The sequence below is a fragment of the Hippocampus zosterae genome, chromosome 10 (genome assembly GCF_025434085.1).
Source record: "Hippocampus zosterae strain Florida chromosome 10, ASM2543408v3, whole genome shotgun sequence".
Taxonomy (NCBI): Eukaryota; Metazoa; Chordata; class Actinopteri; order Syngnathiformes; family Syngnathidae; genus Hippocampus; species Hippocampus zosterae.
In genome coordinates, this window is record NC_067460.1 from 7,503,145 (window position 1) to 7,531,143 (window position 27,999).

A 27,999-nucleotide genomic window follows, 5' to 3' on the forward strand; every position below is an offset into this window, starting at 1 on the left:
CCGTAAGCACTACTTTTTCTTTTTTTTTTTACTTTGCGCGCATGCTTTGGCGATGTGCCTTTTGACAGCAAAGACAACATTTGAAGTGCAATTTAAAGGGAAAAGAACTGCACGAAGCACATGACAATTGAACCCCAGTCCCCAAAGTCAATGGGAACCTCATCGTTGCGTAAATTACAGTGAACGAAGACATATGAAATGCTAATGAAGTGTTATGGGGGTTAATACCAAAAGTTCAGTGGCGTTTATTTTCCATAAAAGCCTGACCAAAAAAAGTGTCCTCTTTATTTTCCTTAATTTATTCAGAGTCCCAGTTGAGGGAAGCAAGCAGACACAGCTGGGCCATGTGCCCCGAATCCCAGAGATTAATTCAATTAATACAAATCAGATTTATTCCTAAAAGCAGCCTGGATAAATTAACAGGAAAACCAAAATCAAAGGATGAGCGTGGCGCACTTTGCTTGAATTGATACAAGATTTTTTTTTCTCTCTCTTTAGTAACTCGATCAGTCACTCAATTTAAGACGAGGCAATGGGGATGAAATATATTGTGGCGTTTGAAGATGCGACTGTCGCGATTGTTTGACATTATGGGATGCATTTGACACTTCCGCAGACTGTCTTGAGAGCCGCCCTGGCGTCGTATCCTGCTGTGGCGCACGTCCCCCCTTTCAGCTTCTTCTCGGCTGGTTGCAGCTCGCGGTGAAAAACCACAATAAATTCCTCGAGTTGCGCACAGTTTAGCACCATTTGTGTCAAATACAAAAGCACGGAGTGAAAACAAATTAGAGCCTGCAGTGTTGGGTAGCAGGCGTTAAATGGGTCACATGACCCAGGGTGGTAACAATAATCAGGAATATATATTTTTTGTGTGTGTGTGAGTGTGTGTGTGAAAAGCCACCGCGGATCCCCCTTGTGATACGACGTTTAAGGTTAGAGTATAGACATTTCAACACATTGTCCCGGAAAAACTAGTGCAATGATCTGAATGTCATAACAATATACGAAACAAAAAAAAAGTAACACAAACGTTTTAATTGAATATTGTTTAGTTTTAACGACGGTTTTCGCTAACATTGTGCGCATTGTATGCTTAATATGTATCATTTATGTCACAAATATGCTTTTTTAATTCACTCGATTTGAATGAAGTGTATTCAATATTTTTTACTTTTGAGTTTACTCATTGGAATCTCCACATTGCTCTTTCTTTTAGCAAGAAAGAATACACCCGCGTGGGAGGAGAACATTTTTTTTATTGACCATAACGGATTACATTCAACAAGTGTCTCGTCGTATTTTGCTCTTTCGGAGGCCCAAACACATCTTACGTTTTGGAAGTTCTTTATAGAGTTTTGCAACGGGTTGTTGCTTCACTGCTGAAGACGACGGTGTCTTTTTTTTTGGTGCAAAAACTGTAGCAACGTCTGTGATAGGAGGAAAGTTTTTACACTCAGCCAACCATCGTCGACGGTTGGTTTGCGGGTCCGCCCCCTCGACCAATCAGAGCGGCGAGCGCAACATTGGGCTTACGTGATGAGCTCCACAACATGGAACGTGTCTCCTCACTTTGACCGATATCAACAAATAACAACAACATTTAGCCTTCTGGACGCACACGCTTTTGCATACATTCCCAAGCGGAGAGGATAACGTGGAAACATTCGACAACTCAAGTTCCCCTCTTTTGTGCGCTTCCATGGTCGGAGAGAAGCGGCTGTCCTTTGACACCCGGGTCCTCGCTCCAACAATATAACCGAGCCGTCAAGTCTGACGCTTCTCCGGCTAAAGAAGGTGACCCGGAGGTCCTTTTTTTTTTTTTTTTTTACATCTCGGCCAGCCTCCCCGCTTGGAGGGGTCTGTCTATCTTTGGGTCCGCAGGAGGTATGACCGCGCTGGCTGGGTCTTTTCCCAGGATGATGAGACCCACGCTGGCTCAGAACTACCCTCGCAGTGGCTTTCCCCTGGAAGGTAAAACTTCACACCAGCTGTCACTAAGTTGTCATGAAGAAGTCTTTCGTGTCACTTCAAAAGAACTTGTTTGCAACCACTGCGAACGGCAAAACATTTAGTCTACAATGTAGGTCTATATAACAATTTGCGACATGATTTATCACCTCAAAAAGGTTCATTATAACGTCGCAAATAAACACCTAAATATGCTCAACGAATCCCGATGTAATAAATAAATTGTGTATTTTTTTTTAATTTAAAAAGAAGTTGTGTATTTTTTTAAATAAAAAAACGGGTTTAAAATATATTTTATATTTTTCCGACGCTGTAGTATCAACTCCGCTGGGTCAAGGGCGAGTAAACCAGCTCGGTGGAGTTTTCATAAATGGCAGGCCTTTGCCCAACCACATTCGACACAAGATCGTGGAGATGGCCCACCACGGCATCAGACCGTGTGTCATCTCCCGGCAGCTGCGGGTCTCCCATGGCTGCGTGTCCAAAATCCTGTGCAGGTACCAGGAGACCGGCTCCATCAGACCCGGGGCCATCGGGGGCAGCAAACCAAAGGTACATGAAAAGAAGACAGCAAGACGAAACGTTTTGAAGGATTAACCGACTGATCGGGACGCGCAACAGCGAATAAACTCTGAAAACTTTCTGACATTTCAAGCAGGCAACGACGCCGGACGTAGAGAAGAGAATAGAAGAATGCAAACGGGAAAATCCGGGTATGTTTAGCTGGGAGATTCGGGATAAATTACTGAAGGATGGGATATGTCATCGCGACAGTGTCCCCTCAGGTAAAAGGGGCAGGAATTTATGATCAATTATTATTATTATTATTAGTCGTACTAGTAGCGGTAGTAGTAGAAAGCCTATGTTCTTCGATATAGCGGTAATAAGTTGCCCCATCCGCACGCTTTTGCAGTCAGCTCCATCAGTCGCGTAATGCGCAGCAAGTTTGGGGGGAAAGACGACGAAGAGGAGGATGAGGACGACCTGGAGAAAAGTGAGCTAGAGGAAATTGACCGCAGGGCCAAGCACAGCATTGAAGGCATCCTGGGAGACAGATGTGAGTAACCTTCTCGGTTTTGATTTCGAAAGTATTTATTTTACAGTGCCGGGCTGGGATCTCTTCTGTTATTTCATAGACGTGATGTTGTTGAATGGGGGGTGCAAACGTTGAATTTTGAATTCTTTATCGACCATGACTCCATGTCTAATGCTTTTCCCATGAGGCCAGACAGTAAATCAAACAGCAGGTGATGTTTTAGTGCTCGCAACGGGGTTATGTGTGTGTGCGTGTGTGCGTGTGCGCGCGCGCGTGCGCGCGCAAGTGTGAGTGTACGTGTGTGCATGCAGCGTTTTCTTTCGCTCACTTTGCATAAACATCTAATACCCACAACTTCGAATGCAATGCCTCAGTGAATAATGCAAATAGCAAAACCACGTGTTTCAAATATTGGGTCGTCAATCACGCAAGTGCACAGTTGTTTAAAAAAAAACTACCCAAAACTGTTTTTGGTCTGTGATTTCTATTAAATTCTGCAAGTTTATCTTGACTTTTCGGTTCCCTTTGATTGTTGGGACTTCAGGGATCAATCAGTTTATTTTCTTCCTTAGAATGTGTTTTATAGATTATTATCTCAATAGTTTTCCAGTATCCCCTCCTGGCCTATTTTTTGTTACCTAAGCTCGGTTCTACGTGTAAGAGTTGCACGACCTATTTTCCAAACAGGCGCTTTTTTGTTCAAGTACGTGTTCCTTAGTTGTCGATTCTTCTCTTTCCATTTTCTCAAATATCAACATCAAAATGTCAACATGTCCGGCAATGTTGAATGATTTAGAGGATGAGAGATAAAGCGCCCCAGTGTGAGGAGACACAATTGTTCCCCCAGATGAGTTGATCAAACATTTGTTCAACGGTTTCCATCAGCGCACAAAGACGGGCCGGCACGCACAACGGGGATGAACTTGGGAGACAAAGGCGTCAGAGTCTATTCGGGCCTCACGCTTGGGCTGTGCGCGGACAAAAGCGCCAGCTTGGAAACACATTTGGGTGCCGCTAAAGACGAAAAGGAGAAACCTGTTTAGAATTCAGAAAGGGGAAGACGACAGCTTCTCCGTCCACGGCAAAGCCCGACAAAACATACTATGAGGCCGCAATGATGGATGAATTATTCAAGGAGCGCCGCAGCCCTGTTTTAGGAGCCGTTCACCAAGAGAAAATGGCCACTTTCCCCGACAAAATGTTTCCTTTTTAGGCTCTTCTATAGAGGCTGGCTGCCAGTCAGGCACTACAATAGAAGCCTCAGAAATCCACTCACGGATAGCCCGGCAAAGCGCATTGGTCCCCCGCGACACAGTAAAGCTCCTTATTTAATTTTGAATTGTAGGTATAGGCTTAATCGTTCACTAAGTTGCAAACTGGCCACAAATTTCCCCAGTGTGTGACAAGTAAAGGTTATCTTATCTTAAATCATTCACTCCCAAAGACGTTTTTAAACGTCTTTTCAGACTTGGTCCAGAATTGGCTGGTACTAAATGAGGTAATAGGCAACATTACAGTTACACCATTCCAGTAAAGGCTCACCTTAAATTCTGTTGCTTATATAGCTATAGATTTCTGATTTGTGAAGTGGCTAGTGTTAAGAAAAACAGCAGTGTCCAGGGGATCTGTTGCTCGTTGTCACCTACCCAGATGCTAAATGGTCAACCAAACAAAGCCCGCTGCGCTTGGGAGGGTGTGCTACGAACCAAGACGTCTTCACTCTAAACCGTATGATCTATTATTGATTCTTTTGGTGGATGTCGGCCTTTCCTCCCCCGAACATTAATAATGTCTTTTAAACGATGTCGATATTGTGCTATGACACTTTTAATGGCGGAGGGAGTTTATTAAAGAGTGTGTTGGGTGAATAGTGACCAATGTTCTCTCCCCGGAGAGCCCAGCCCTGGCCCCGGAGCGTATAGTTTCACAATTGGGGCCGGCCACCTTTCCCCACTGACCCCCACCCTCACTTGCCGCCAGCTCCTCAAATCTCTTCACGCAGATTAAATTGACTCTTTTATTTCATCCCACTTTCATCTGGAGAGTGACTCCTCCCCTCTCCCTCTGTTTCCTATTCTTTCTCCTTTGCTGTCACCTGCAAAGTTAGATCACTTTTTAATCGTGTGATTTATTTACCAATGTGTGAAATCATCGCCTCTAAACTAAACAAAATTCATACATGTAAAACATATAGGATGTAAATGTGGAATCCATCTGTTTGCAAGTGAAACAGTTCTATTTTTTTAGTCTAACTGGCCAGCACATATCTTTATCGGACTGCGAATCGTGAACTCAAACTGTTCTAAATAGAATGTGATTGTCAAGTGGCCATGTAGCAATAACAATAATAATGATAATAATAATAATAATGATAATGAGCCTATCCCAGCCATCTTTGGGCAGTAGGCGCCGGACACCCTGAACTGGTTGCCAGCCAATCGCAAGGGACACATAGACACACAAGCATCACACTCACCCCAAGCGACAATTTAGAGTGTTCCATTAACCTGCCATGCATGTTTTTGGAATGTGGAAGGAAACTGGAGTACCCGGAGAAAACCCACACAGGGATGGGGGGAACATGCAAACTCCACACAGGAAGGCCGGAGCCGCAATTGACAGCAATAGGCATCTGCACTCTGAGGCGGACGTGCTCACAAGTGAATCACCAGGCCGCCCTTAATAAAAAAAATTAAAATAGCATTGATAAACCCCACTAATAATAATAATAATAATAATAATAATAATAATAATAATAATAAACCCATAACTAATCATGTAAATATTACAAACCGTATTCATAAAAGTAGTGAAAATGCCAAATTCATGAGGAACAGATTTTAGCTGCAGTTGGCAGCAATCTGTGTTTCCACTTGTTGGCTGTCTTCAAAACACTCATACTGAATCAATGTGCGGGAGACTCAGCCAGAACTATAGATCATGTGATAGTCACCAGCAGTCCCTTATGAAACGGTCTTTATACTCTATGTTTCCCGAGAACTGCCATTTTAGAAATCAGCGAAGATTCTGTCCGATATGAATGCATTTGGCAGTAGAGTTGCCCCTTCAGTTCGAAGCATAAGCGTCATTGTAATTGACCCTCAAGACAAAATAGTCACAGTGGGCCAATCTTCTTCTTACTGCTGCTTCATGTTTTCACAGTGTGTCTTTAAGAGTCCTTTCTTCATTAGGTTCAATTAGCCAGATAAGACAGAGGAGTGTTGTCGAGGGGCTGATACATTTCCATTTACCCATGTGCACACACAGATTCACATGCATGCGCACACATTCCTCTTTGCAACGCAAACATTCAAAGGGATAACTTTATTTGGCGAAAGAGGATCTGGAAAGGGCTAATTGAATAAGCTCGGGATCTTTAAAAACACCCTTACCATGGTGAGCGCAGTCATCACGTCATAATTAGGTTTATTGAGGCGCATTCCTTCAATCTGCCTCCGTTCTCCTTGGCTCATTGTAACCAGGGCCTGGGCCACTAGCTGCGGCACAAAAGGGAACCGTGAGCAGACAATACATGAAAGGGCCATTAAGATTTAGCTGTCTTTGTCACAGAAACTGAGCAGGACTTTGTTTGTGCAAATAATGTGGGTGTGTAAAAACGACTCGGGTCCAAGTTTGCTCAAGTGCTGCGAGTGTAACAGGTTGGCATATGCTGGATCGGGGCCAGGGGAGAGGTGTTTTGGCAAGAGAAGAAATGGAGCACAGAAGGCACGCTGTGTGTCAGTGATGCGGTTTAAGCCACCAGTCATGTGCAGTCATGTGGCTGAATTCATCTTTACATATTGTAACAAGACTCAATATCTTCAAATGACACTTGACCAACGACTGTATTTTAGTCACAACAGAGACAAAAGATGACTTAATCCAAATACTGAACAGTGCATGTACCCCCCCCCCCCCCTGAATGCCGCCATCCTGATTCTGTCTCGTCATGACGTGACAACGACAGGACCAATAAGGTTTCTTATAATAGCTATTGGCTAAAAGTGTCTTGAGCCAAGTGTCTGGTGAAGAGGGCTCTGTCTGTCCATTGAAAGAATGAATGTGTCACTCATGAGTTTCTGGGCATGAGGGCAAAGGAGGAGATGGGGGGTGGGGGGTGGGGGGCACCAGGGCCAAGTGGCGAGTACCAAATCACTCCCCTCTACCCCGGGGGCTCTCGAGCCCACTCCCGAACCCGTGGCCCTCCCTCTTTCGTGAGTTTTTTTTCGAATAAGCCCCATGCATGATGACTGTCCAAGCATGAAAACATAGTTATCCTCAAATGAATGGCTCCTCTATCCTTCATTAAAGCCTCTTTCTCCTTTCACACATTTATTGTGACTCACTGATATCAATTCAAAGAGCAATTAATGAATGCACACCAACTTTGAAGTCCGACTGCGCTTTTTAGATGAGTGGTGTGTGTGCAAGTGTGTGGAGCCGTGAGGGGGCAGAGGGTATTCGGGGTATTCCCCTCTTTAAGAACGTCTCTCGTGCCCCAGCCTTCACCGTGCCACATTGAGCTGCGACTGAGTTTTCCCCCAAAGACTGAAAAGGCCCAATGAAGGTTAAGTCGAATGGCTCACCTTTGAATAAGGCCTCTCTTTATCTATTGCAAGTTTGCACTTTAGGCGCAGCGACTGGGGCATGTAAGGCCGAGATAGGGTGTTTTAAAATATGCAAATTTATGTGGTCTTTCTTTAAGCATTTTTGTCTGTGGAAAACTTACCGTATTTTCCGCACTAGTACTACTTATAATCCAACGCGCCTCATATATGGATCGCGATTCTGATTTCACACAGACATAGTATTTTATTCGTTCATTCATAGTATTTTAATGTTCTGCAAAGCGCTTTGTTCCAGCTGCAGCGGTTGTGAAGACTCGAAATAAATAAAGCTGTATTGTATTGGACTGTATTGCATTCCCTTTACTGTAGCTCCATCTAGTGGATGCATAACGTAACGGCAGCCTCTATTGTAGCTTCTATTCTATGCACCTTATAATGCGGTGCGCCCGAAATATGAAAATTCATTGAAGGTGCGATTTATAATCCTTATTAACAGGATTATAGTGCGGAAAAAAAACTGTCAATCTATTGGCCTCTGTGTCTGATCAGTTACTTTTAATGTGTATATATATGTACTGCATGTGTTTGGGTTGGTTAAGGATTAGGGCCAAGATGTCAAAGATGAAAGAAGGCAGTCAATGCGGCATTTTTACTGATGGTGCTGGACAGGCAGTTGTCAGTCACCTGAATGATAATTTGCACCAATAGTTGGGCAAAGATTTGTGTGTTTAGGCTCTCCACAGTTCCAGTGATTCAAAAAATACAATAAAAATGGCGCAATTAAAGGTGATGCCCATCATTCAAGAGTGTCAAATTCATTTTTGTCATGGGCCACATAATAGTTATGGTTTCCTTCGGGGGACCTTTATGAGTGTGAACCCAACGAAAGATATGTAATTAAACATATGATTCCCTCATATTACATCAACGGCAAATTGATGAATAACTCTAGTTTTGAAATCAGAGGTTTGTTCATATTACTGGTACATTTATTTTAAAAGGGGGATTGGCCACATTGGCCTTGGCTTTGAACCCTGTATTTTAGTAGAACCTCGGTTCGCTTATCAATCAATTTCCAAATACATTTTGTTCTTGGGTTCATAAGCTTGTGACACTCAATGTGGAATGCTCATTTGTGTATCCTTTTACACACTGGAAACGTAATTCGCTCACATATTTGAGGTATTTACAAATATGTATGTATTTATTTATTGACTAAATTAGCCTTCAAATTGTGCTATTAAAAAAACTATGGAAAATGTGCACGAGAAATTCTTCATTGAACTTGGGGTAAAACAAATTCAGAACTTTGTTTTCATCATTTCATCTCAATTTGGCATCAACGACTCGTCCATTCCCAGAATGGAAATGACACACACATTTGTTTGTCGTCCTCCATGTACCAGAAAGCAGTCTACACACATTACCAACTGGACAAACAGAAAGAAATTTGGTGCTCCACACATTTTCTTTCTTTTGTTAAAAGCCTTGGCCAATTCTACCTTGGGTGGGTGTCACTCTAACACATGCGATCAAACTCAAGGCACGGGGGCCAGATCTGGCCTGCCAGGTCATTTTATGTGGCCCGCGAAAGCAAATCATGTGTGTCAACTTGCTAAAATGTGACATTTTCATGTGTAATTAAAAACATTGAGCTTTTGCAATAATTTCATTACACAGTTTACAATCACTTGAACAAATTGTTATAATTGAATTGACTAATTTCAAAACTAGTAATCTATTAATTTGTTGTGTACAAGTAATACATTTGTGGTTACACTGTCATAATGGCCTTCCGAGGGAAGAATTAACTCCAAATTGGCCCGCGACGAAAATGAGTTTGACACCCCTGCTCTAACAGATTGCGCATGCTGTTGGCGAAAAAAAAAAGATATATATATATAAAAAAGAGCTGGTAACCATCGTATCTAAAAGGTTTTACGATACATGTAACGCTGATGGTTTTCATTATGAAACATTTGGGAAAGCGCCGCAAGTGCAAAATGAGCTCAACACTTCTCAACTTTATTTTCACAGCACTTTGTAAAACAACCACAGCTTTAAAAAATGCTGTGCATGAATAAAATCACCCATAAAAATAAAACAACCAAGCACCCGTTTTCACCCGAGGTTTGCCGAGCGCTGAGAAACCCGAGGAGCGAAGGGGCCTCATCTGAGCCGGTGTCTGGTATCACACCAGGCAGGCATCAATGTAATCCAGTAAATGCCAGTGTACAACGAAGTAAGCTATAAATCCATGGGTAAGCAGAGGCGCACACGAGCCCCTGTTAGCCTGCTGGCTCTTTAAAATACAATCATTATTTTGTACTGTTTTGGCCCCATCATGATTGATGCAAAGGTATGGTTTTTGAATCTCTTCCTGTCTTCCTCGATCCTCTTCTCTCAGTTTGACAGAGCCTCCCTCCACGCTGAATAGATCTTCCAAGTTGTAGGTGAACATTTAAAACCAATGGCAAACATTGGCCCACCTGCACTGATATTTTCTGCCAATAAATATCACGGGAAAAATTCTGTATTGGGTGCAACTGAGCAATGAAACAATAAAAATACAAAAGGATAAAAAAGTAGGGCAGAAACTACAATTAGGGAACTGCTGTTACAGGCTGCCGCCTCATAGTGTTTTTTTAAAATCAACTTATCAACTCAATTAAAAATAAAAATAGAAGTTTGAAGTGAGGCAATTGGAAATGTTGGTGGAAGACAAACAAATATGACATAAAAGACTGACGAACCTAAATGAAATCTACCGCGCAGATAATTTGAAGTAAACCAGCATCAGCCTAAAATTCATGTTTTGTGATTTTCCTTGCCCTAAATGATTGTTGATTGGACGTGTGCACATCCAGCCTAAGACTGAGTTTGAAACTGAGTTTGAAACTGTTCTAGGAGAGACCCTTGATTTTCACAGTGCACTGTAATGACACAGACGCAAAGAACTCCAAAGTTCAGGAGTTTCGTCATAGGTGATATGGCACGACTCCCTCTGGTGACTTGCTCCACATCAGCAGTTATATCCTTCAAAAGTTCGAAAATTGCATTGACGAATAGACAATAAGAAGCAAGAATTTTTGTTGGGATTTCCAAAAGGGTTCCACTAGCCGCAAGGTTTTCCCCACCACTTCAATTTTTTTTCTGCTTTGCATGCTGGTTTGCACGTGTTTTTCAACCGTCCTGCGTAAAGATGTAAAATCACCCAGCACAATTCAGCGCAGTTTTGATTGAATAACCTTTTGCGCACTAACCATGTCTACGGTCTTTGCATCAACTGGTCCCACAACACAGAATGAGCTGTGCGGTAATTTAATGTTTTTGTCAGACAAAATACCGATTGCCTTATTAGTAGGTCAGCTTGCGCATCTAATTGCTGTCAAGTTCGCGCTTTGTTTTGCACATGTAAACCTTTCAGTAAATCAGGCCCTTTCTGTTTTAATTATACCATTTCTAATACAAGAAACACACTGCAATGTACAGTATATGATCAGCGCACTTCCAAAACGCTATGCTTTCATTTGTTTTTTTTAGAGAAAAAAAAATACAAATTGCTTAGACCAGCAAATTTTGCTGTCATTCATTTAATTGTACTAGAAATAAACGTACTCAATGTGAACATGTTCCGCCCGAGTTAAATAATGATTCTATAGGCAATGAAAGGCATGAAAGGATATAGTATTTTAAATTTAGCGTTTATCTTGTTTTGGAAAATAGTTTTGTTTTAATATATAACGATAACGTGCACGAATCCCTACCCTACATACCAAGGCTAAAGAAGGAAGTGAGATGAAATGTTCCTATATAATGAAGAATGACAGTTTACATGTGAAGAGTTCACCTTGTTGGCTGTTGACATCCTTCCCCCCTCCTCTCCGTGACCTGAGTGGTGAGACGGAATTAAAAGACAGGGAACTGCAAGGTCAAAGGACAGCATGAGGTCACACTCTCTCAGCACATAGGAAACAAGGTTAGAAACACGTTTAGTTAAAATTGACAGGTAACCATTTCTTGATACCCCCAACCACTGTTTTTGAACAACTTCCATAACAATCACCATCACACTATTTGATACCCGTCAGTGTCCTTTTTATTTATTTTTATTTTTTACAAGGATGCGATTGATGACATTTGTGTAAGCACGGACATCATTTGATGTGAACTTCAAAAGTGGAACAGTCCACTTTTGAAGTTCACAAATGCATCTTAACAAGTGAAAAAAGCCGCCCCCCCTCCCCAGCCCACACACACACCATCTTTTTTCCAAACCAGCCAGAGAGCATCACAAATGGGCCCATAAACTGCCAAAAAAGCCATTATCTAACCCAGCATCTGCCTGCGTTGACTTCTATTTACTGTTTAATGCAGTCACCCAGTCAGTTAGTCCCCCGGCGCCTGAATAGAAGCAGCATGGTTGTCCCGCCCAAATAAATGCTGCGTTTGTCTCCTCTGCCTTTTGTTTGGTGTGATTTTGGGAGGAAAAGGTGGAAAGAAAGGGGGTGGACAAAGTGTCACCGCCTCACTGTTAACTCAAGCCGCAGAAGTGCTCTTGGGCCATGCAAAGCCGGGGTGTGAATAATCCACATATGGCCAGTCAATTCCCCCAAGTGCTAAAATTCAAGCTGGACATGGCTCTTTTGCTCATTTTCTCTCTCTTTGCTTCTCACGCACGCGTTTATGTATGTTCAACCAGAACTGTCTCATGTCTCAGTGGACACATTTAAGCCTTTGTGTGCGCCCCCCCCCCCCCCCCCCAACCCTTCACCCAGTCTCAACCCCTCCAAACAACCAACGATACTAAAGTCTTCCCAACAGTCTGTTCCAACTAAATCCTCTTTGTTCCTCCTGGTTTTCCCTGGCGTGACGTGGCAGAAGACACTTTGGGTTCTCTTGGCTCCAGAACGGTTGTTTTGCTTGGGGTCCCACACGCTGTGCCTCTCGGGGCTTCAGTTTGGTTAAATTAAACAGTTTTCTTTTCTCCTCTAATTCGATCGGCACACCCCCTCCAACTGCTTCTCCTATTTTGAGGAAACGCTCCTCTGCTCCTTGGATCATATCCACAAAGTGATACCCTTTTAAGCATTATATTTTCTTCAGATTTCGGAAAAATAAAACAAAGCCAGCTCCCCTTCCCCTTTGGTATAAAACGGTTTAAATGTACACAAAGAGATGTCAAGGGTTAACTGGGGCTGAGAGTGCAGCATTTTCAAGAGGCGAACAGTGATATGCTGGTTTGAGCAAATACATTGATTGGACAATACTGTTTGACGGTGTGATCAGATCTGGGGTTTGCGTTTGTGCTTGACCACTCCACAAGGGAGTAAGGAGGCTGTCGTAAACAGCAGCCAAAGAACGAACATCTTGAGATTAACCACCACAATTAAATGGAAACACAATTGGGAGAAGGCTGTGCAAATGTTTAAAGATGGTAATGTGCTTGCATGATTGCAGGGTGTGTATGTGTATGTGTGTTGAGCTCCTGTGCCAAGCTTTACTTATGGCAAAAAGTATGGACCAGGACTGGGAAGATCTCTTGACAAGATTTACCGTATTTTTTTGATTATACGTTGCTCGGGATTATAAATCGCACCAGCCAAAAAATGCATAATTTAAAAGGAAAAACATATATAGGTCACACTGGCGTATAAATCACATTTTTGGGGGAAATTTATTTGATAAAATCCAACACCAAAATCATACATGTCATCTTGAAAGGCAAATTTAAAATAAAACTAAAATTTGAGAACAGGCTTAATAAGTGCACAATATGCTAACGTTACATGACGCTCTAACAACGAATGTTGTTATGTTGACTGTGCCTGGTATGTTGACGTAACATATTACGAGTTATTTAGACAACTATAGCACAAAGAACATGCTAATAAATTGACCAAACCATCAGCGCCACTTAAAATCACGAAATCCAATGAAATCTTCATGCTCTGTATCACTTTTGAACAACTTCGCCAACTCCGGAGGTAGAAGATGCAGCGCTTCCTCTTCTACATCGCTTACGTCAGAGTCATCGTCAGTAGTTTTTCTCAGTTACCCCCAACGTGGAAAATATCAACACAGGCCGAGAGCACACTCTTGCGGTTTAATGTGAAAATAACGTGATGTGTACAATGTGTTAACATAAATCGCTCCAGAGCATAAGTCGCACCCCGCCGGCCAAACTATGAAAAAAAAACAGCGACCTATACTCCAGAAAATACGGTAATCCAAAAAGTAATTTCACGATGCAACCACATCAGCTGTTGCTTATATTTACCTTACCTCAGACCTTTAGCAGATTATTTAGCACACACGGTTGTGAACAGAAACGTTTAACATATCGTCTTTGAATCTTTGTGACATTCTGAGTGCCATTCTTTTGAGCCATACTTGTGTGTATTATGATGGCTAGCCAATCGCTAATTATACTATGCCCTCCGGAATGTCATTCTTTAATCGTATTTTCATATTTGTAGAAGTACATTGCCATGATTTTGATGACTCGATGCGCTTATTTCATGGTGCACGATGTTTTGGGAAGCCCATTAACTTTCCCACTCAAAGGCAAGCGATAGAATAAACCCATTCATCGGATATGCTACATTTTCCAACAACGGCTTCCAAAAACCAACGCAAATGCCCAGACACACTATCCCCGTACATCAGCAACAACAGACCCCACGATGCACCCCCAAAGGTGATCGTACAGTTTCCTCTAGAGGAAAGAGTTTTCTATGAGGGGGAGGGCTACAATGCCCCTGGCTGCGCCCCCATCTACCCCCATTCCTCTTTATGCACCCCCTTTCCTACCCCACTCCCCCATGGGGCAGGTGACAACCCTCTACTGTGAAGGGCTGAGGGAGCCATGACGGATTCCACAGATGGAGCGTGGAAATCGCCGGCAAAGAGCTCAGCTTTTTGCAGCAACAAAGGGCCAGAGAGCCCGAGAGAGAAATATGGGTGGAACAGAACGATTGGGGTAGACAAAGCAAGACAGTTCAGAGAAAGAGGACAGGGTGGAGTAGGTATTGCTTGTTTAAAGAGGGTGAACATTGTATTGGCAAAGTTTTATTTTCCCTGAACTTTTAAGATGGGACTTACCATTTATGCCTCAAATAATTAAGATGTTCATTTTATTAACATCACAGCGTGACTGTGACTTTCTGCGCACAGGGATTTTACAACCAAAGCTACATTATTAAATCAATTGAAAGCGTCCTTTTCTCACGTTGTCCAGATTTTCACTAGTTAAAATGCTCAGACTATTTGATTGGAGACCAAATTCCTTTTGCACAATGGATTGAACATCGGAACCGTCCTTCTGAGACCGCCGTCGATAACTGATTGCAACAAGAAGACAGTTGGGGGGCCCCGCATGGGTCAGCAAAGGAAGAAGATGATGCTAGATCTGTTTCAAGAAGTCAATATTTGAAGGCACATGACAGGAAGAAATGTCAAAACAGCCTTGACGTTTTTATGTTGTGTCTGTCATATGATGACTAAGTAAATCCATGTGGAGATATATTTTAACGTCAAAACTGATTTCTTTCTCTTCCTGTTTGAAAAGGAGTATATACAGTATACCCGCAGAGGCAGACAAAATTTGGAAAAAGATTGAATTCAACTCCATGCGTGTACCTGAGATTGCAACGTAAAGCGTGAAAAAGTGTAGAGCCCATGTAACGATTCACCACATCGGAGCTAAACAAACTCGAGCCATCCACGAAAGATCAAATTGTAAATTACTGCAAATTGTGAGATTTGTTGCCACTCTGTCGGTTCTTTTGAAATGTTCTAGAAACTATTGTAGCAGTTATAATTGACAGGTAATTCCAAAATGATTAAGGATTTTCCCAGCTACCTCCATTTAAGCAGGGCCAAAATCCCTGTGAAATGCTGAGGAACGTGCATGCTGCTAAAGTCGGGGGGAGCCCAAAAGAATTCCACGCGGCCCTGCTGTAGGAACCAAGAATGTGCGTGCGTGTGTGTGTGTGTGTGTTTGTGCGTGTGTGTGTGGTGGGGCTGGCTTGGGGTGCGCAGGGGGCAACAAAGGCTTCTACCTCTTGTTTTTGCCAACCTGTCCAAAACTCCAGAAGTCTGTTAACCACACCCCAAATTCCAACAGGCTGTTTCTATGTTTTATGTTTAGTCATGTTTTTTTGGTGACGCAGTTAGGAGAGCAGTCCTTAGGTGGTTAGTTATAGTTTTAGATTAGACACCATGAAAAAGTGGTGGATGGGGTGCACAATGATGGTTCTGCAAATTTGCAAGATATTCTGACAATGGCACTATTTATCTTTCTTTGCCTTTTGAAAATATATTGCTTATTGTCTCTTAAATGCATGTCTTGCCGGTGGGGGTGCAAGGATCATTTTCAGGCAGGGGGGCCTCATCTGTTTGGATTCCCTTGTTTATTGTTGTTTCTCAGGGGGAACTAATACAGTGTTGCAAACAAATCATTGCCTGTGCTGAGGGGGAATTAATTAGATCTAACACAAAAGGCCTTGGTGAATTTAAAAGGGATCCAATAGCGTGTTGGAAGTTCAAAACGAAAACACATTGCTGGATTGTAGCTGACAAATCAGAATTGAATTAACTTAGATCTGAAGTAAATGGAACAAGGAGAATTTTTCGGGATCAAGAATCGAGCGGCTGCTCAGTTAGGCTGAGCATCACATCTTGCTGAAAAAAAATAGTCACAATTTATTATTTTGTGTGTGTGTGTTTACTCTAAACAAAGTAGCATTGCGCATTAATATGAGAAAATGTGCAGTTTTGATAATTATACTCTTCTTTGGTGGGTCATACTCTCTCCTCTCTTCTCTTTCTCTTTCTCACTCTCTCTCTCTCTCTCTCTCTCTCTCTCTCTCTCTCTCTCTCTCTCCCTCTCTCTCTGTCACACACACACACTACAGAAGAATGGCCCCAAGATCCAAATTAGCCTTTTGTGTGGCTTTTAGTCCACCAGTACCCCTGTGGAGCCGTGGGATTTTCTTGCATAGGGATTATACACTCACAATAATTATCCTCAATGGAAGTCTGTTTGGCCACAAGACCACAAGAAAAAGAATCACTTGACAGCGCATGTGTGTGTGGGGTGGGGACTGTAATGTCATCAAATTGCAAAATGCAAGTACATCATTCTGTTTTATTTTGTTTGTCAAGTCTGTTTTCAAGGTCAGTTGGCCATTGTGACTCCTTAATGACTGATGCTGATTCTGTAAACTCACGGAATACATTTTGATAGTTGGTTAGAAAGACGCTTCTAACCAACTTTTTTTCTATCCCTCCTGTTGATTAGCAAGTCACTCAGATGAGGGTTCAGACGTGGAGTCAGAACCTGATCTGCCACTGAAAAGGAAACAGCGGCGCAGTAGGACCACCTTTACGGCAGAGCAGCTGGAGGAGCTGGAGAGAGCCTTTGAGAGGACCCACTACCCCGACATCTACACCAGGGAGGAGCTTGCCCAAAGGGCTAAACTGACTGAGGCCAGGGTGCAAGTAGGAGATGCCACATTCACACATTGCCCACCACATTAGTTATACATGTACAATCTAATGAGATCTAGTGTTTTGATTGATTGATTGAACATATAAACATAACATGAAAGAAATAACAAAATGAAGTCAAAGAAAAAATACCAATACATATCTTGGTACAGTACAGTTTATATGTTCAAAGGGAGGAGGAAGAAAAACCTATCTACTCCCTTGTTCTCGATAAATTATTATTATTATTATTCCGCCCCCCCCCCAAATACTCTGGTCAAAAATGGGTTATTTATTTGTTTGTTTGTTGTGCTTACTTTGGTCAAAGATACAACTCAAAATTTCCAGATGAATTTTGTTTCACACACTCACATACACCAACAATGTCTCACCACTAAAAGGTATGGTTCAGCAACCGAAGGGCCAGGTGGCGGAAACAAGCAGGGGCCAATCAGCTGTTGTCCTTTAATCACCTGATCCCAGGGGGTTTTCCACCTTCAGCCATGTCCAGCCTTACTCCTTACCAACTCTCTGACAGCACCTATGCCTCTGCCTCCGTAGCGCAAGGTACGCACAAGAGGTCTCACCACACAGATTGATATTTGTATCGGTCAAATAATTATCGATAGACCATAACGTGTGAATGTTGTTCACCTTAGAGCCGCCCAGCACTGTACATCGACCGCAGCCTCTGCCGCCGTCATCGGGACACCAAGTGCCCAGTGCTGGAGGGCAAGGTGAAGGAAACTCTGCCTATTGCCTTGCCTCCGGACGCCACTCCTTCTCAGGATACTCAGAAAGCTTTGTGAGCCCCGGGGGCCCGGCCAGTACCATGAACCCCGGCATTGGAAATGGGCTCTCCCCGCAGGTGAGGAAACATCTGTCATGTCTGACTTTGACACTCCTATAAATATTGTGTTCCTGACGGCGTTGCCCTTTCACCACTGTGTGAGGCAGCCGTGCACTGTGCCTCAGGCAGTCAAGGAAACAGATTGGCATGAAATGAGTGGACCAAAATGTTACTGCTTTGTCAGTGGCTTACTTATGCATTATTCCTTTAAGTGAAAATCACCATGAACAGTGGATGTCTCACATTAATATGTACTTAGCTGCATACACATAACATACAATCCAAAACATACGGTATAACAATATTGGGCATAAAACACAACATAGCAAACACTGGACCCTGTGCCTTGAGGGAAGTCCTGTGATTGCATTCTTAAAATACCTCTTTTGATTTTTCCTCTCGTGATAGCAGAGTTTAAAAAATATATATTTATTCATATGTTTTAAATGTTGAGGATGCAATATTTGATCTCAGATATTTTTCCAACCTTGTCCCGAGATTTTTTCTCTGTGGACTCGCAGTTACGCTGATTCAGGCCTCCGGCAATGGCAGTGTTCCTATATGACACACCCAAGAATGGCAAGTCAGCAGCCCTCTCATGAGGCAGGGAGAGGCTCTGGGAAAGAAAGATGCCTGATGGGTCAAGCAGGGATATTACAAAAGCATTAATGTCATTAGAGTGCAACTTTGCAGCGAGAGCAGCGGTGGGTTATTGGATCCTGCAACATTTTTTTGGCACCAGTTGCTGCACTTTTTCTATTCTTCTCCACCAAACCTTCCAAATACAATTTCATTTTGTTCTGAGGAAAATTTTTACAGGGCATGAGAGGAAACACCGCTCCTCTCTCCAAGTCAACATGGACTTGTCCCTCCTCTCCTACTTGGAAATGATTTAAGCAGTACCATGTGTGTGAGTGGATGTAGAAAAATATGTCACTTATAGGGCCAGGAGGATGCATAGTGCTGCATACCTGCTTCTTATTAGGATGACTCTAGGAGCCTCCAGCCTTTGCTCTGATCAGATATGATACATTTAGAGATTGCAGCTTTTGTTACCCTGTCATTAAAAGGTGAGGAGCACAGCCTCAATTTCTCATTAAGAGGTTACCGATTTTTACTGCAATGTTAAGCGCGCTTCAGCGGGGGTCGGTGCTATCATTCCCACTTGGACACCAGTTGAACTTTTTTGCCCTGCAGCTCTTTTCCGTGCTTTGCTGGCCAAAGAATAGTCTTCCAAATTCAATTATTGTGTCGCTAATAAAGACCAGGTCAAGAGCTAATGCTTTTCTCAAGCTGCGAATGTATTCTGAGGTTTTAGTAAGTGAAGCTTGCAGATGTTTTTCTTTTGAGATCAGAATATATGAGAGATAAGTTATCTTTTACTGTGCTATTTTTGGAGCAGTGGATTTATAGAATGCTTGGAGCTGTCAAACAAATTTGTTAATTCTCAGTCTCTGGAGCTGAGTTTGTATGCTTTCTGAGAGTCGATTGGACCCCTGACTGATATCCTGGACTAGGTCAGGGAAGACACTCCCCACCAGACTGCTTGTCATCTCCACAGGAGCAAAGATAAGATAAGATAAGATATAATAAGATAAGATGGGCTTTATTAGTCTCACAATGGAGAAATTCCAAAGTCACAGCAGCAAAGTTCTGAAAGGAAGAAGAAGAACAAAATATAGGAGCTGCTGGAAATGCAGCCACTCTCACGCCACCATCTTGAAGTCAAAATAACAAAATAACGCAACACAACACAAGACTCAGTCATGCAATGTTAATCATTTCACTTAATTTCCTGCAAATATTTTTTGTTGTCTGAAGCAGGTATAGATGAAAGAGGATAGGATCAAAGTGTCCTTTCACCCGTGGATCAGAGACGTCATGCTGTAAATGTGCACACGTCTGCTACCAGCTAAGTTTTGAAAGCAAAAATTAAGCTGTACCGTCCAGTGACGAAAAAAGAGTGGCTCACATCTCCTGTCTCACGTAATCCACTTCAACTCCAAGCCGCGACTCCCAGTTCAACATTCGCATCGGCGCTCTGCGCTGACGCTCCTTTCTTCTCATTGTCACTTCCTCAAGCGTTGCATCCATCCAGGTGCGGACTGTCCAACAGCACCGATCTCTCAGCTGAACAAAGCGGGGCTGTGTAAAATGCTGTCCATGACAGGCGCAAAAAAAACACAAGCGCCCCAGAGCTGTCCAGCAATAGAAATCAAATGGCACCAACATCCCTCCCAATCAAAAACAGTGCTGGTATACCCTTGCTGCCAAGAAGGCGCAACCACCAAGCACCGAGTCTCCTCCTTGATGAATGTCGCGGCCAAAAAATGCTGAAAAGCAATCCACATCCGGTCCACACGACGTAACAACAAACACAAAGTGACAAAACAAAACACAAAAACAACAACAACAAAAAAAGCAAGGCTCATGAGAGCATTTGCCGACGGCTGCCTACTCGGGCGCCATCGTAGACTTGTTTTTGCACGCATATTATAGGGAGTGCACACAGGCAATTGAAGACACACAATCAAGCTCTTATGAAGTGTCTTAACACAAGTTGGAGGGCCCGGAAATCTCATTTGTCTACTTTGAGTATGATCCAGCGCTCAGGAAGATAATGATTTGGGTCTCCATTCATGATTGTTACAGTCAAGATGGCGCCCGAGTAGGCAGCCGTCAGCAAGTGCTCTCATGAGCTTTGCTTTTTTTGTTGTTCTTGTGTTTCTTTTGTCACTTTGTGTTTGTTGTTACGTCGTGTGGACTTGATGTGGACCTTTTTCAGCATTTTTTGGCCACGACATTCATCAAGGAGGAGACTCTGTGCTTGGTGGTTGCGCCTTCTCGGCAGCATGGGTATACCAGCACTGTTTTTGACTGGGAGGAATGTCGGCGCCATTTGACTGTCGTTGCTGGACAGTCCCGGGGCGCTTGTGTCTTGCGCCTGAAATGGGCAGCATTTTTCACAGCCCCGCTTTGTTCAGCGGAGAGATCGGTGCTGTTGAACGGTCTGCGGCTGGATGGATGGAGGTCTTGAGGAGCCGACGATGAGAAGAAAGGAGCGTTGGCGCGGAGTGCCGATGCGGATTTGGAGCTGGGAGTCGCGGCTTGGAGTTTGAAGCGGATTATGTGGGACAGGAGAAGTGAACTAATCTCTTTTCGTCAATGGACGCTACAGCTTCGTGTTTGCTTTCAAAACTTTGCTTGTAGCAGACGTGTGCACATTTTTCAGCATGATGTCTCTGATCCACTGGTGAAAGGACACTTTGATCCTCTCCTCTTTCATCTATAACTGCTTCAGACAACAAAGTGTATGCAGAAAAGTGGTGAAGATTGCACGACTGTCCCTGTCCTATGTGTTGTCTTGTGTTATTTTTTGTTATTTTGACTTCAAAATGGCGCCGCGAGAGTGGCTGCCTTTCCAGCAGCTCCTATTTTTTTGTTGTTCTACTTCTTCCTTTCATAACTTTGCTGCTGTGAATCTGGAATTTCTCCATTGCGAGACTAATAAAGGTTTTCTTATTGTTGTTTTTTGTTCTCAATGAATTTCATGACATAATCAATTGAGGAGTTCCCCTGGAATTATTTTTCTTTAATTGATTTCAAAACAATACACATACACAATTGTGTGACAAGATATTTGATCACAGTATGTTTTGAGAGTATCTGAACTTGGCAACTTTTCAAAACGAAAAAAATGAAACCACGCATGATGAACACAATATTCACAGATTAGATTGGTGTTATTCTCAAAACCGTGTCCTTCCATCTGTCTTTCCAATAGGTGATGGGTCTGCTGAATCACGGCGGGGTTCCCCATCAGCCGCAAAGCGACTACGCCATCTCACCTCTAACTGGAGGTCTTGAACCACCTGCCAGCATGGCCGCCAGTTGCAGCCAACGCATGGATCACTTCAAAGGTCTGGAGGGTCTCACCAGTGTTCCCTCCATGTCAGCTCTGCCTTCCCTGCCCAGCTCCCAGTCCTACTGCCCTGCCTCCTACAGCTCGCAGAGCTACACGATTGATCACATGGCGTCCTACCAGTATGGCCAATATGGACAAAGTAAGGTCAATAGACTTCACTTCATATGTTTTGTTTTTTTTCTTTCACCACGGTTCATTTCTTTGACATGGTTCACACAACCAACTTGTGTTTGCTCGACTGATCTTTGTCTTGAAATGAAGATCAGCTGATACATGCTTTCAGTTATTTCTATTTGTATTTTTCTGCAAAGTCACAGTGTTAGCAGAACAGTTATTTATGTAGACAAGCTAAAGTAGCCCCCAGTGCTTCAAGCTCTTGTGACCGCTTGGGGGCCACAAGATTGTTTTTCGATGAAGTCACACCACTCATTGTCCTACCAAGCAGACAGTTTTTTTTTCTGACTCAAGTCATTCCAATAGTACAGCGATTGTATAACCTATTATTTTGCCCCACGGACTCTTGAGCGTCAGGAACACTTCTGTGTTGTAGAATGACATTAATCAAGAGTTGAGATAAACCTGTTGTCCCTCCTGAATCGTCAAATTTCGTCAGCCATTTTGTTCAGTTCACATCCTAAGGCCCTTTTCTCTTCCAGCATGACCTTGGCCCAATACACAAAGCAAACATTTAAATAAAGAACTTTACCTGCCCACACAGAGCGCTGAATTCAACTGTATCAACCACCTATAGGAAGATTATGAGGTCTGAATGAATGGGCAAAGACAACCACGCATTTTCTTTCATTTTCACTTATCATTCATGTAAATATAATTGTTTCTATATAGTGTAGCTGCTATTCTGCTTGTTAAGGTGCAATCCCACTCCATTCTCAGGTTTGGGGATAATTATGCGTGTCTGATTGCCACTGAAAAGTAATTCACTCAAGACTGTGACATAGTTATTCAGGAGAGTCAGCTCACATCACGGAAAATTAAAGCTCCAACAAGGCTTGAGAGTCCCACTCAGAGTGTTTGCCCTTTAAAGAATATTCACTTGTTGAGTCATGAGAGAGTCTTTTCATTTCACATTACTGTTATGAAAGTCTTGCAGTCAACCTCCAACAAATCAGAATTTGCAGGGCAATGTCGTTTTCTGTTATGCTATGATTACAGCAGCCGGCGTTTCCAATTTTGGTCCACAGGGGGTTGACCAATCAGTCTCATCCAATAATCTTGCTGCAAACCCCGGACAGGGCTCTTCAACGAGCGTGAAAATGAGCCAAAATGTCTGAACATGTGTAACTTTATGCAGCAGCAAATATCAAATGAATATCTAACTATCCAAGCATATTAGAAACCATGTATACATACTATGATGTATCCCAGCAAAATTACATGGTGTAAATAAAGAATCGAGGTTACGCACGCGAACAACCTTTTGCCTGTTTGTGTTGTGCACATGCCGAAAAGAGCAAAGGCGGTCACCAGGACAACACGTGTTCTCATACACCTACGCACCGTCACAAGCCCGCCCCGTCCATCTTGATGTGATTAATCAGTGGGACTGGATAACCAGCGTGCAGTTGGGTTTGGAGCTGCAGAGGAAAGGTCTTTTCTGGAGGTGGATGGATCCTAATAGCCTCTGGCAGGGCGGCTATTAGAAACAGGTGTGAGAACTGAGGTCAGCTGGGTAGGCAGCATTTAGCAGTGCTGCTCCAGGTTCCAGTGATAGGAATGGTGGTTCAACTTCAAAATCGTTTGTATTCCATTTTAAAAAAGACAGAGTATAAGGACAACAATTGGACTACTTTTCGTAAAATAAAAAAGTTGATTTTGAAAATTTTAAACCCTTAAGAACTGTTAAACATTAAACTTTTTTTTACACAAATGTATATATATATATAATTAATGTATATATTCAGTTATTTACAAAAGTATTAAAGCACTATAAGATTTTGTTGCTTATTATTTAAGGCTCAAGGCAATATAAAATCTCATATTTAACATTTGTCATCTCACCATTAATACGGCAACACTGGCAGAATGGAGAATGGAAGCCCAATGATTTGATTATGAATTGTAACGCAAGCAGGCTTTAAGAGTAACACAATACAGTAACCCCTCATTTTTCGTGGTTAATTGTTTATGACCCTGCCGGGTAGGATCTCGAGACTCTTCTGTTGAATGCACTAATGGTGTACCTGAAGTTTTTAAATTGGAGAAAACCATGGCGAGTGGTAGTGGTGGGTAGCACTAGGAAATCTTCTTGTCTTCTTATTTGTTGCAATAGGTTTAAGGTTTCTTTTTTTTTACGAGACAATGGTCTTTTTTTTAGTGAAGAAAAAAAACTCTTACCAAGCTGACAGTTTCAACTGTCACTTCAGCCTTTGTCTGAGCTGTCAGTGTCACTGCTCCCTTGTGACGTGTCTAAAAAACAGCTGACCCGATATGGTTGTATTATTAAGATTTTTTTAAAATTAATTTTGAAAAAAAAAAAACACTGAAGCCGCAAAACTTGAAGCTCGAAGTGCTGAGGGATCACTGTACATGTAACAGCATTACGTACTCAAGATACACGAAAAAACACCGTTTTGTGTTATACAACAGTACGCAACTGTATTTACAGTATAATTGAATGAATTGAGGATGTTAAAATATGCATGCTGTGTCCTATATCAAAAGCTAATTGCGAGTAAAATTAGATGGCTATGAATGTGGCAACATATCCTTTCCGACTTGGATATTTGTTTATTGTTTTAAACCGTTCCTCACGGAAAGGATTTAATCTGACCCACAAAGCACAATGCAAAAAAGTGGCTTTTCGATTTAAGTGGATACATTTGTACTGGCCCAGTCCGCGGAGCATCTGTAAGGATGTGGCCCAACATATGTTCCATATGCAGCCTTTCCATTACATTCCATTAAAGCCCCAACACATCCTCTCTTTATCTCTGTATTTGTGCATCTTGAATGGCTGCGTTGCACTGCACACCAGTCTCACATTACACAGAGGTGCTTTTTTAAAATTTTAATTATTCTATTTGCCTCATCCTGGCCACCCAGAGTCTCTGAACGGTCCTCACAGTGATCGTGAGATTAAAGTAAAATGTAAGATATGTGGTGCTTTTATTTTGAAAGTTCTGTTTTTATTTTATGTGGGCACAAGTACAAGTGAGGCAGCGGGCAAGAGCTATGACTTTTTTGTTGCAGTGTTACCAACATAGCGATCTTTTTGCTATATTTAGCAACTTTTCCTACCCCCTTTAGCAACTACCTTTCCATAATTGAGACTAGCAAAAATAGTCCTAACAGTAGTCCTAATGTTAGTAACATTTTCATTTCATACACAGTGGAAGGAGGAGGTCCAAATTTTGGCCGACACGATTCTGCCACGCTGCCATCATGTTCTTAGTGATACACAGTCATGCGAGACTTTGGGGCTGAGTTGTCCAATACGGTGTTTATCCACGACCATATGAAGACTTGTTTATTGCGTGTTTAGCTGTGTTTTCCCCTTGAAGTCCAACTTGCTCTGCTAGTCTTGAGCAAACATGATCTATCATTCAAAAAGCGTTCACAGAAGCCAGAGCACGTTCACAATAACGTTAATCAGGCAGAAATACCTACACCATTGCCTCAGGCGTGACCGGTCAAACTGGCAGGTATGTTTTTATCAACACCTGCCAAAATGAATTTTAGCCCACAGTTGCAATGGAAAAAAGTAACAATCAAAAGCTGTTTATTTTTCTGACATTCTATTTTAATAAATATATAATTCTGTAGGTTGTTATGCGTATGTCACACACTGCTGTACTGTCATTTTTCTTATTAAAAAGCATGTTCCCAATAAAATGCAGTTGTTTTTTGGGCGGAGCTGGGATTGATTTGTGGCACTTCCGTTTAATCCAGTGCTGAAATTTGATTTGAGGTTTAAGGGATTTGCGGAACAAACATAGTCACGGAACACACAAGTGTAGGTACCCATGTGACTCAAGGTTGCAATGGCGGAGATAACCAATAAATTGACAATAAGATATGTGATTCCGTGTGACGATTGGGCAGATGATAATTTTTTGAGGGGGATGATGGTGTTTTTTTAATTAACAATGAAATATTTTTTAAGCACCCTTCGACTTTTACATTTTACATTGCATTTGGAACTTACTTGATCTTACAGCCTGGCTCAAGATATGCTACTCAAATCTCCTGTTTGCCCACACTATAACGAACTACAGTTATTTGTCAGCGGACACGGCAAGCATACACCCAACCATGAATGCCCTTCTACAACATTTGATTTCAAATCCGCATTCACTGATGTCAACACACCTCATCCTTTTTTTTTTGTATTTGTATTTTTACAGGTCCCCTTCCTTATCTGAGGCCCGAGATCGCCTGACCCAAAGCTTTGAATCCACAAAGAATGAAGACGATCGTTCGTCAACAGGACCAAAATGAATTGGAAGATGTTCTCGGATGCCGGATACGTTTATTTCATGCAAAGGACAAGCAGACAAGCTTCAAGAAGGGAACACAAGAAGGAATACCAGACCAAATAAACTGTTCATCAACCGCGGACATTTCCGTATTAGGAATGCGAATGGACAGCACACTTTTCAGCGCTTAACTTGGTCAGTTCTGCACATGTGGCACTCTGACCATCTTGGCTTCTTCGTGAAGCTCTCTAATCATAAGTTCACTCCCTGTGGGTTTTTAGATTTTTTTTCATTGAAAATGTTTTTATAAATGACTGTAAACCCCATTGTGCTGGTACTAGGTGACTTGAGGCAACATATTTACACAACTTAAAGCCAGTTGAGGATGTCTGAAATTCTGAAATTCTAGGTAATGCCAAATTCATCTCCTAAATCGTTTCGGCCCGGGGTGGTGTGTGGGGGCGGTGTTTGGAGGAAACAGGCCATGCTGATTTTATCTATAGAGCATTTATTTGAGATCCCACACAACCCGCACATGAAGAGAAATTCAAGAGGCAAAGAAAGCAAACACAGGGAAATGAATATGTGGGTTATATTATATCAGAAACGCTAACATACATCACAGCTGTACTGCTGAGGAAGTTCATTTAAAGCTCCAACTAAGCACTCGCACTCCTCCTCCGTCTTCCTCTCTGTGTCTCATTGACGTTTCGGACGGCGAGGCCCCAGATTTTGGCCTTTTGTAGTCGTCTCGAGGCATTGCAGGAGGTCAGGGGTGACGTTCGGGAAAGTGACAGATGAGAGAGCAGTAGAAGAGAAGTGGTTTTAACAAAAAGGGGAGGGGTGGGTGGTTGATAGGCAAGATCGATCACAGGCTTAAACCCTTTTAAAGATCTTTCTCTTGCAGGGAAAAAAAAGTCACCAGGTCACAAGTCACGACCACAAAACACTTGAGAAAGCAAAAGAGCAGCAACGTTTAGATAAAAGATGGACATTTCCCCCTCCGTGAGCAGGAGTGCAATAGATCACATGTTGCAGCCAGTCACGTCATTTGAGGAAGCAATCGTCCTAATTGACATTTCGCACTGTGTTTTCAGAAGAAAATTTGCAAAACGTTAAAACACAAGATTACAGTCTGTTTTAACGGGACTATACTTCTTGAGCAGTTAATTATGACCAATTTTTCCCCTCTTTTTGATTTTTCTGTTCATTCCCACCCAAATTCTCAGGACAGTACAGGATCCACCATTTTTAGAGTTTGTTAAGGAAGAGCACGTGTGCCTTAATTAGACGATGAGAACACGACAAATTACATTAGGTAGGACAAAGGCAAAATTGTTATGTTATTATTTTGTCGGACCATACTGTTTCCATTTTCCATAATTAGAAATTTCAATATTTGAGAGTCATTCCAAAGTTGTTTTGTCGCAAACCATTCCAAACCGAAAAAGGGGATTTTGTCTGTCACATCCAATTTAAAAAAAAAAAAAGCACACCAACAAAACAAAAAAACACAAGTTGCCCACATGAAAGCACTCCGTTGTTTGAATAATTCGCAGAACGAACCAGTTCTTTTAGTCATTGTATGTTTTTTGTATGAAAAAGTGGTATCACGTAAGGCCATGTATGTGTATAAGCACATTGTCATTATAATTTATACTGAAATAAACATTCTGAAAATGCTTACTGTTTTGTTCATTATTTTCTCCTCCACATTCCTAAAT

General features: G+C 42.2%; 2 protein-coding genes across 7 annotated transcripts in view; one reads left to right on the forward strand and one right to left on the reverse strand.

Moving 5' to 3' along the window:
- psmd2 (proteasome 26S subunit ubiquitin receptor, non-ATPase 2) overlaps positions 1–27,999 on the reverse strand; it is a 266,709-nt gene that overhangs the window by 188,348 nt on the left and 50,362 nt on the right. The gene's annotated exons all lie outside the window — the stretch shown is intronic.
- On the forward strand, positions 230–27,961 carry pax3b (paired box 3b). 6 transcript variants are annotated; one of them, XM_052078973.1, is made up of 9 exons: positions 230–1,971; positions 2,285–2,520; positions 2,624–2,753; positions 2,882–3,025; positions 16,877–17,076; positions 17,466–17,631; positions 17,724–17,932; positions 21,699–21,983; positions 26,204–27,961. In XM_052078973.1, the coding sequence occupies exons 1-9, from the start codon at positions 1,887–1,889 to the stop codon at positions 26,219–26,221; spliced, it is 1,473 nt and encodes a 490-aa protein (XP_051934933.1). In that variant the 5' UTR covers positions 230–1,886; the 3' UTR covers positions 26,222–27,961. The 6 variants fall into 6 exon arrangements, with proteins under 6 accessions (XP_051934933.1, XP_051934936.1, XP_051934931.1 ...); XM_052078976.1 differs by having other exon boundaries at positions 2,624–2,681; XM_052078971.1 differs by having other exon boundaries at positions 231–1,971; positions 21,699–21,978.

Coding starts and splice junctions, on each gene's coding strand:
- pax3b (XM_052078971.1), top strand. CDS start 1,887: ATGACCGCGCTGGCTGGGTCTTTTCCCAGGATGATGAGACCCACGCTG. Junction 2,521..2,623: donor TCGGGGGCAGCAAACCAAAG/GTACATGAAAAG, acceptor TGACATTTCAAG/CAGGCAACGACGCCGGACGT. Junction 17,632..17,723: donor CTCTGCCTCCGTAGCGCAAG/GTACGCACAAGA, acceptor TGTTCACCTTAG/AGCCGCCCAGCACTGTACAT.